Source organism: Echinops telfairi, unplaced genomic scaffold (genome assembly GCF_000313985.2).
Source record: "Echinops telfairi isolate 266 unplaced genomic scaffold, ASM31398v2 ScPeMD7_7457;HRSCAF=8495, whole genome shotgun sequence".
Classification (NCBI taxonomy): Eukaryota; Metazoa; Chordata; class Mammalia; order Afrosoricida; family Tenrecidae; genus Echinops; species Echinops telfairi.
The window spans coordinates 2322464-2332946 of record NW_022111357.1 but is presented as its reverse complement, the minus strand read 5'-3'; the positions used below and the strand labels follow the sequence as shown (position 1 = coordinate 2332946).

General features: G+C 39.9%; 1 protein-coding gene across 1 annotated transcript in view; it reads right to left on the bottom strand.

Annotated features, from left to right (window-relative positions):
* The window catches only part of SCMH1 (Scm polycomb group protein homolog 1), a 168201-nt gene that overhangs the window by 30714 nt on the left and 127004 nt on the right, over positions 1-10483 (bottom strand). The window contains 1 exon segment of the mRNA XM_045298800.1: positions 8910-9036. Within this exon segment, the coding sequence (XP_045154735.1) occupies positions 8910-9036 (127 nt within the window).

Below are 10483 nucleotides of genomic sequence, written 5' to 3'. Positions count from 1 at the left end.
CTATATCTTTTCATGGCCGGGCACCATCAGCTTTCTTCACCACATTTGCTTATGCACCTGCTTTGTCTTCAGCGATCAAGTCAGGAAGGAGAGCATCATGAAATACCAGTTTAATGGAATAAAGTATTCTTGCATTGAGGGAGTACTTGAGTGGAGGTCCAATGTCCATCTGCTCAGGTACCACCATTTTTATCACCACCTTTGTGATAGTAGCACAGACCTTCTCCTGTTGCTACTTCTTACCCCTGGATTTGGCAGCTGAATACTTCCTCTTGTACAAGGATTTTCTGGAATACATAGCAAAGCAAGAATACTAGCCAATTCCTCTAACTAGGATGGGGTTTTGGCTACAGCGGGGCTTCCCGGTTTTGGCTACAGTGGGGCTTCCCCTTCTTGAGCTTTTGGCCCTTGATCTTAGTCTTAACTTTGCCACTGGCATCTACTTTCTTGAAGTCAAACCCTTTTCTCCTTGGTGTCAGTCTTCTTCTCAGTCTTTTCACCTGTCATCTTGCAAGATGGGAAAGAGACTTAAGGCTGCAGCTTCCGGTCTATCTGTTTGTTCTTTTGGCAGTTCATGGCATTTTTAATATTCTTTTCCAGCACCATACTTAAGATGCATCATATTTTTCCTTGGGTTTTTCTTGTTCAATGTCCAACTTTCACATGCATATGAGGTGACTGAAAATACATGGCTAGAGTAAGGCACATCTTATTCTTCAAAGTAACACCCTTGCTTTACAACACTTTAAAGAAATCTTGAGCAGATTTTTCCAATGCAATGTGTCCTTTGACCTCTTGACTGCTACTTCCATGAGCATTGATTGTGGATCCAACAAGATGAAATCCTTGACAACTTCAACCTTTTCTCCTTTTATCTTATTACTCATTGGTTCAGCTGTGAGGATTTCAGTTTTCTTTACTTTGAGTTGTCATCCACACTGAAGGCTGCAGTCCTTGATCTTCATCAGCAAGTGCTGACACTGCCAGCAAGCAAGGTTCTGTCATCTGCTTATCAAAGATTGTTAACAAACCTCCTTCTAATCCTGGTGCTGATTCTTCTTCATATAGTCCAGCTTCTCTGATTATTTGCTTAGCATATAGATTGAATAAATATGGTGATAAGATACAGCCCTGACACACATTTTTTCGTGATTTTAAACTATGTAGTATTCCCTTGTTTTGTTTGCACAAATGTCTCTTGATCCATGTGCAGGTTCCACATGAGTACAATTAAGTATTCTTCCCATTCTTTTCAAGGCTATCCATAGTTTGTTCTGATCCCCCCAGTCGAATGTCTTACCACTGCCGATGAATAAACAAGTCAACAGCTTCCTGGTGTTCTCTGCTTTCAGCCAAGATCCATCTAATATCAGCCATGTTAGCCCTTGTTTCACATCCTCTTCTGAAACTGGCTTGAACCCCGTCAATGTACTGCTGCAACCATTGTTGGATGATCTTCAGTAAAATTGTACTTGCATGTTATATCAATGACAATATTCTATGGTTTGAGCATTCTGTGGGGTAACCTTTCTTTGGAATGTGTATACAGATGGATCTCTTCCAGTCAGTTGGTGAAGTAACTGTCTTTAAAATTTCTTGGCATAGTTGAGTGAGTGCTTCCAGTGCTTCATCAGCTTGTTGAAACATTTCTATTGGTATTCTATCAATTCCTGGAGCTTTGTTTTTTTTGCTAATTCTTTCAGTGTAGCTTATACTTCCTTCAGTATCATTGGTTCTTGCTCATATGTTACCTCATGAAATGGTTGAATGTCGGCTAGTTGACAAGCCCAAAGTAGAGAAGGGTTTTCTTCAAGAGATTTTTGATAGCTTTTGCCTAATAAAATCACCCCAATAATATTAATAGAAAACCCCTAAAATTTCTAAGAGAATCATTCTGGTGGAAGCACTGTCATTTGAACCAAAAGAGACATAGAAGGTACAAAATAAAAATATTTTGGATCTCCAACTTTTAATAGGCAGGAAAATGAGTGAAATGATTCAGTGGGCAAAACCAAGAGCCATTGAAAACAACTCCCAGGAAGAAGAATTAGACCTTATTAAGGAGTTAGTTGGCAACGTGAACCCCTGTGGTTCAGGAACACTTCACAGTTTCTATACATTAATGACTGTGGTGTGTCTTCAGCTATTCTTTGATAGACATATTAGTATCTATTAAGTTATCCTAATTATACCTGTTCTACTACTGAATGTACGAGAAGCAGAAAACTTACTAGTCCACAGGTCTTCAAATCTTGAAGAATCACACTGTAGGAGCTATTATGGTGAAATTATATCTGACAAGATTTCATGTGCACTGGACCTGATATAGATGACATTCTAAACCTTGAGCCTCATATTATGAAGTGAGGAAACTTCTGATGGAAAATCTTGTTAGGGGAAGAATGAATTTTGCTAATGGAAACACGTAAATAATTTATGTCCAGAAAATGGACTGTTTGCTTCAAAATATGGTTCCAATCTTTTTTTGACATGCCTCTCATCAAAAGATGGGATTTAATTCCTTTCCTCTTGAATCTGGGATCAGTAGACTATGGTAGAAAAGATGCTATACTAATTTCAGGACTTAACCCTTAAGAAACAGACAGCTCGTCATGTCTCTGGGAATGCTTGCTCTTGGACCTCACATACCGTGTTGTGAGGAAGCCCACATTACTTATTGGAGAGGTCCGTTTGGAGAAGAATCAATAGTCGGTGTCAGTTTTGGCACCCACGTGAATGAGCTATTTTAGAAGTAGGAGCTCCTGCCCAGGAGAGTCACTCTAGCTGGTGCCAAGTGGCGCAGAGATGAGCTGTTTAAATCAAGTTAAATATATATAAATCTTTTTTATGGTATTAACTTGTTTAATAAAAAAACCTTCCCAATCTTGAGGTCATAAAAATATTCTATCTTATCATGCTTTGTTTTTCTAATGCATCCCTGAAATTAGAATTGGATGCTACTAACAAAACTCAGAGAACAACAACAACAACAAAATATCACGTAAAGACAAATCGCTAAGAGTAAGAAAGAATGCAAGTGTTTCTTAACTCATGCTGAGTCCATGAGAGCCTTTCATCAAGAGCCCTTTTGCAGGACTAGTTTTCTACAAAATATGTTCTGAGAAGTGCCATTGGAATAATAAGTAATGCTAATGAAAGGTGTGGAAGATACAGTTTAGGAAATTGAAGAAAGTTAAGCAAAAAGACAAAGATATTACGAGAGAAGGGATAATAATAGAAGGCCAATTTAAGAGTACTATCATCCAAATATCAAGTATGTCACAAAGTGTTAAAAAAAACAAGTGGCAGAAAATTACTGATGAAATAATTCTAGAAAAGGTCATGCAAATAAAGGATGGCATGGGTCTATCAAGCGTCTAGCATTAGAGATAAAAATGCTCACATTCAAGGTGACATTTCAAAATACTGGGTATTAAGAGAAACTTCAGAGAGAATAGACAGGTTTTGAACAAAGCCAAGGAAGTAAATCTCAGACAAAGGAAAGAGCATACTGATACTGACCCACCTTAGGGAAAGGGGCCGAGTTTGCATTAGATAATGACACCCCAGTAAAAGTTCTGCACATGGAAGCTCCATGTTGGAAACCCTCCCACATCTTGCTCTACAAGGGGATACCCATTTTTTTTCAAAGCTATGTATTTAAAGTGTTTTACAAAACAATCGTATCACTTTCAAAGTACTCTCCATTATACTTAATACATTTGTCAAATCATCTATTCCATTCTTGGAAACGTTTTTCAAACTCATTTGTTTGGATTGCTGACAGTTCCTCCATTTTTTTCTTCATCTCTTCTACATCGTCAAACCACTGTCTTTTCATGTTCCTCTTCACTCATGGAAACAAAAAGAAGTTGCATGGAGCAAGGTCAGGTAAGTAAGGTGTGTGGGGCAAGAGAGGCATGCTGTTGTTTGCCAAAAACTGGTGCAGAGATGGCTGCGTGAGCAGGTGCATTCTCATGGTGGCAAAACAAGTCCCCTGTCTACCACAAATCAGGTTTTTTGTTGCACACTGTTACGTAATCTTTTCAGAGCCTCTACATAGAAAGCTTGCTTAACAGTCTGACCTGGGAGAATGAACTCCAAATGCACTACTAGTCAACATTTTTGCCTGTTCGGGAAGTTGATAGATATAAGTTCACCATAATAGCTCCTACAAACGTCTAGAACGAGGTTTGTCATCAATCGACATTTCACCTGTTTTGAAATGAGAAAACCAATCATACACTTGAGTTTTTTCCCATAGCGCTGTTCTTGTAACCTGTGTTCAACACCACAACAGTTTCTACGGCATTTTTCCTGAGCAGGAAGCAAAATTTAACAGCTGCATGTTGTTCTCATAAATCAGCCATCACAAAAAGAGAGGTTCAAGTGAAATTACTTTTACAAAAAAATTCACTGTGACCAGAGAGAACCTTCCCAAGGAACACCACTGGGTGTACTAACTCAGAGTGAGTTGTACGAATGCTTGTCTAGAAGGAAAGCTCCACTCCACCCAGCCCAATTCTGTTTTTATGTGGGGTACCCCCTCGTATGCATCTTGTCTTTGTGATATGTATCCTTTAAAATAAAGCTATAAGGTAGAACTGGGTCATGGTAGTGTTTGCGGAGGGGAGCATGCAGGAACTAAAAGAATGATGTGTGGTTCTCGGTTCTATCCTGCACCTTGGTTGAATTATTCCTTCCTTATAACCCTTCTGTGGGGGGGGAGGGGATATCCAATTGGGCTTTGGGTCTCCACACCAAGCACCCTCATTCACATCAATATAGTTGTTTGTTTTGGATCTTATGATATCTGATACCCAATCCCGTAGACACCTCATGATCACACAGGCTGGTCTGTTTCTTCCATATAGGCTTATTTGTTTCCCTGTTGGATGGCTGCTTGTTTAATTTCAAGCCTTTAAGAACTAAGACCCTATATTTTTTGATAGCTGGGCACCATCTGCTCTCCTCATCACATTTGCTTATGTACCCATTTTGTCTTCAGTGATAGTGTCAGGAAGGTGAGTACCAAAGAGTGCCAGGTTATTAGAATAAAATGTTATTGTGTTAAGGGAGGCCTTGAGTAGAGGCCCAAAGTCTGTCTGCTTTCTTAATATATAAATACATATCTTAACATATAAATATATGTACATTAGCCTCTACAGTGAACCCTTGCCACTTCGCGCTTTGACTTCCGCGGCTTCACTCTATCGCGATTTTTGCGTAACAGTGCATGCTCTGTCATTACTGCCACTGATTGGCTCATACTGTACACGCTTGATGCCATAATAATATAATAAACAATAAATGATAATTGTAACATCCAAAATGTTTTACTGTATTTTCCCTTTTTCGTTTAATAAATTGGGTAATACGAGTGTAATGGTGACTAAAGGGTGTTTTTTCATGTCCTCTATGCTCTAACTACGAAAATATTTGATTTACAAATAAGGAATCCTACTTCGCAGAATTTCATTTATCACGGTAGGGTCTAGAACCGATTAACCGCGATAAATGAGGGTTCACTGTATACCTTTTATTATAAATTAGTATATTTACATATATACATGCCTACAGCTATAACTCTATAAATAGCTTTTATCTCCTATTTCTTCTTCTATTTCCTTTCACCTTCCTCTTATCCCACTATCATGCTCACCCTCCATCTGGCTCTTAGTAATTCCTCTCAGATACACTGCACTTGATTAAACCCCACCAGGCATTATACACCCTCCTTGCCATCAATTTTGGATCTCTTGTTCCCTTATCCCTGAGTTTGTTGGCTCCCCACTCCCTGTCCCTGGCCCCTCCTCCTTGCCCATGTCCCCTCCAGAACCACTGGTCCCGTTGTTTTCTCCTCGGGATTGTTCGTCCTGCCTGTCTTATATAGACAGACATGGGGCAAAAGAAAAGCAAAAACAGAAAAGAAAAAAATAGATAGTTCCAGGTCTGGCTGCTGACCCTTATGTATGTTTTCCGATCAAAACAAATCTGGCTGGACTGGAGTACACGTACTGGCACAGAAAAGAGCTCTGGACACATGGAACTCAGGACAGATAAACCCCTCAGAAACAGTAGTGGGAGCAGCGATATCATGAGGGGAGGGGGTGGCGGGGAGGGGGAAGGGGAAGATAGGGGGAACCCTTCACAAGGCTGGATATATAGTTCCCCCCTCCTTGCCCCCCTCCACCAAAGGGGACAAATAACAGAAATGTGGGTGAGGGACACAACAGACAGTAAGATATGAAATAATAATAACAACACATAATTGATCAAGGATTCACGAGGGTGAGGGAGGGAGGGGAAAAGAGAAACTAATTCCAAGGGCTCAAGTAGAAAATGTTTTGGAAATCATGATGGCAACATATGTACAAATGTGCTTGATACGATTGATGTATGGATTGTTATAAGAGCTGTAAGAGCCCTCAATAAAATGATTAAAATAAAAAAATATATAACAATAATAAAATAAAGCTCTAGTTTTCCATGAGTTCCACGAGTCATTCTAGTGAATTATCAAACCTGTGGGTGCAGTGGGAGCCAGGTGGGCAGAAATGTGTGTGAGGGCTAGGAACCCTGAGCTCACACTTGGTATCCTGAGGAGAACTCTTGAATTTGTAGCCAGCAAAAGGTGTAAAAGCCTACGTGTTGTTGTCAGGTAAGTGTTGGGTTGCTAATTACAAGGCCGTTAGTTTAAACCCACTAGTCTCTCAGTGGAAAAAATAGATGAGGCAGTCTTACTCCCATAAAGATTTGCAGTTTCAGGAACCATATAAATATCACTGTGAGTCAGAATCTGCTAGATGACAGTGAGTTTATGTCAATCGTGAGAGAAGTTCCAGGCTTGTGGCTAGCACCTGAAATTTAAGCCAAATTGGCAGTCTCTTGGACTTTTGAAGTTTAGCCTCGTTCTGGGTGGTTAGTGATGCAGAGGTGCTTGACTTGCAGCTGGTGTCAGTACAGAGTAGGAAAGGAAGCAGTGGGATTGGTGTGGTTTTCCTGGGCAAGTCAGTAGAATAACATAACGCTGACAAAGACAAAGTAATATACACATGCTGTTTAGATATATGAAGGTAAATGAAAGAATTAGTTGAATTGAAAGTGATTGGTTCTGGGGAAGTGGTAAGCAGCAGGAGGCTGGAGGAAGTCAGGTTGTTTCTGGAGAAAGTCTTGTTGGCTTATTGTTTCCTTAAACTGCAAGTATATATAACTGATCAAAAGTAAAATAATAAAGTTTTGCATAGTTAAAAAAATCAAAGGTTGTAATAAAGGATACAGTGTCACACAGACCCTTACATCTAAGATACTTTTTACTGTTAACATGTGAAAGACAATAAAGATAACTTGGACTCATTCTATTATTGTACAGATGTGGAAACTGAGGCAGAGAGAGAGAGAAAAGTGAAATTAAGGTTAAAGAGAGTGAGCTAGGGTCCAACCAGGAAACAATGATCAGCCAAGACTTCTATAGCCTTACAGGGGGTAAGATTCAGGTCAAATGAGGGACAGCAGTCTGTGACTGACTGCCAGCAGAGATCATGAGGCATGGTCACAAAACTGCTGTGAGTGCTCTGGGACCTGCCGAAAAGGCACCTGTGGCTGACTAGAATGAGGTGAGGTAAATGAAGCAGGTAAATATAGGCATCTAGTGGACATGTCATGAGGTTAGAAAATATAATCACTATTTTCACCAAGGTGCTCATTTGCCCTTACTTCCTCATCCACAGAGCTGAGGGAGAAAGTCCACTATTCATTAACATAATGACACTCTTGATTAAGCAAACTCAGTAACTGCTGGAGCTAGATACAAGTGGCATATTTGGAGAAATCAAGAACTGGTTTCTAGGCCCCTAACTAGAGCTGTGCACACTTACTACACAGAGGCTTTGTTGGTTTCTAAAGGTCATTTAAGGAAGACTATGGCTGACATTTCACTTCAAGCTCTAACATTTGAGCATTTGGGCCAAGACACTTGATTCTTTAAGAAAAAAACCATCTTTTTTTTTTTTTTAAACATTTTATTAGGGGCTCATACAACTGTTATCCCAATCCATACACACATCAATTGTGTAAAGCGCATTTGTACATCGTTTCTCAAAACATTTTCTCTCCATTTAAACCCCCGACATTAGGTCCTCATTTTTCCCCTCCCTCCCCGCTCCCCCCTCCCTCATGAGCCCTTGATAGTTTATAAATGGGTATTTTGTCATATCTTGCCCTGGAAAAAACCATCTTAATGCCCAGAGGCAGCATTCCAATTGCTTACATTTCCTTAGAAAAGAGGAAGTGTACACAGAGTAACTAGAGTAAGGTTTTACAGTTGGATCTTAATTTACATATATGCAAAATGTGCATTTTTCTTTATAGCTTACTTACTGGGAGGCTATCTATTTTAAAAGGGTAGCTCTGTATGAGTTACCTGAACAGATAGTTTATAAAATGGGAGCAGATACACAGAGCCCACCCACCTCATCCACCAGATTTGGCTTTGAATCAAACATTCATTGGCTGATCTCCAAAAGTAACCACTTCATAGCATCAAGATTTTCCACCATCAATGGTGTTAAAGAAATATCAGGCATTTCAGACATATTTGAGTGATGACAAAATTCACTGAGAAAAACACATAATCTCTGGAAGGGAGCACCCCTAACTAAGAAAGATGAATTCTATAAACTAGGCTAGAGATCTCCTGAAGTTAGCTCCACTTCCCACCCAGCTCTCTAACCCAGAGTTCACAGACCATCCATGAATGTTTCTTTACTTTGACAAGTTTCTCTGAGACAAATCACGAGCCAAAGACTCTACAAATGGACAGGGGGCTGTGATTATGGGTGTGAGGCAAGGCTAAAGTCAGACTCTAGGGTCTGAGACTTGCTGCAGCTGGTCCCGTGATCTGCTCTTACCTGTGGGGGCCTGCATGGCTGAGCTGGGGATAGTGGCAGCATCTTGGGGCACAGTGCTGGTGTCCGGTTCAGGGGTGCTTGTTGTTGGTGAGGTGGGTGGTGGGTTCAGCAAAGTCCGAGGTTTTCTCTGTCAAAATGGAGGGGGAGAAGTTTGCTACCCATGCTATGTAACTTGTCTTCTCATTCCTGTAGTCAGAGTATTTCACTCACCTAGGCAACAAAAATATCACTGTGGAGGGGACTGTTTGATCTTTAGTTTCCACATGGCATGGGTCCGGTGCTCTTCAAAGCCCTTTTTCTGAGTGTATGTACAAGAGGGCTCTGTAGAGCCAAAGCTTAACTTTTTTTTTTTTTTTAAACTAGATCCAATGTTATCACATAAAGTTCCAGATTTTTTACTGGTTGGGTGGGCAAAAGCAAAAACAGAAAAAGTATCGTTGTGGCTAAAATTTACCTTGATGTTTTGACTTTATGTCACTCTCTAAAAGTAGTAACAGCTTGTTCTCCAACTCTGTAAACTACTTCCCCCTGCTTACCTCTTCGGCTATTCTTTATTTCAGACTTTATACTCTAGTAATAATATCCAACTGTATTGCTTCTCTAAAAATCATGTGGTTTTCCTTGGTCTACATCTTTACCATAATAAACTGTCCCATCTGTCTGGCTTGTCTTTTTCTCTTTTGAATCTTACAAACTTCAGGGAGCTTTTCCAGACATTCCCTAATAATTATTGTCTTCTAAGACCTACACTTTGTATTGTTGCACATCACAATGTATTATCATTATATGTTAATACACTAATGTTCTCTGGAGTACTAACGCAGGGTGACGAGATCAGAGGGTTATTTCCAAGAAACAGTTTTGTTTTTATAAACTTTATTAATTTGGTTGTTGAGATGATATGTAGCAAAACACACAGCAGTTCAACAGCTTCTGTATGTTTACTGACACTGATTATATTCTTATCGTGCAACTGCTCTCACTCTCCTTCATTGGATTGCTCCTCTCTCACTATGAAAAGCTCACTGCTCTCAAGGTTTCTCTCACATTGTCTGAGTGGTTGTCAGTGTGATCACATACAGAGAGGTGTTAAAAGAGCACAATGGTTATGACAGGCCTTATTTACTAGTGGAGCTAAACTACTGCTCAGTTTTAAGATTACTGCAGGGAATAAATTTTGGTTTAAGGTGTAAAAAATGATCTCAGGGCAATTGTTTTAGTGGTTCATCTACCTTCCATGGCTCAAGAAAATCTGGAATCCATGAGAATCTTAAATTCTATTCTGCATTTTCTCCCTTTTAATCAGGGTTTAGAGCTTTCCCCCAAAGAATCTCTGGTCAAATTGTTCAGGAATGGTGGGCAGAAACTACACAGTCTTTCTGTTCTCCTGGCAAAGGCGGCCATTATGCGGGGAGGCAATAGCCTCATATACCATATCCTCCTGCTGTTCCCAATTTGCTTTCTTCCTCTGTTGTGCCAGATCAATAGAGACCGATTGTTGTGCCTTGGATGGCTGTTTGCAAGCTTTTAATACTCTAGGCACTATGCAATGAACAGAAACACTAAACATGTTA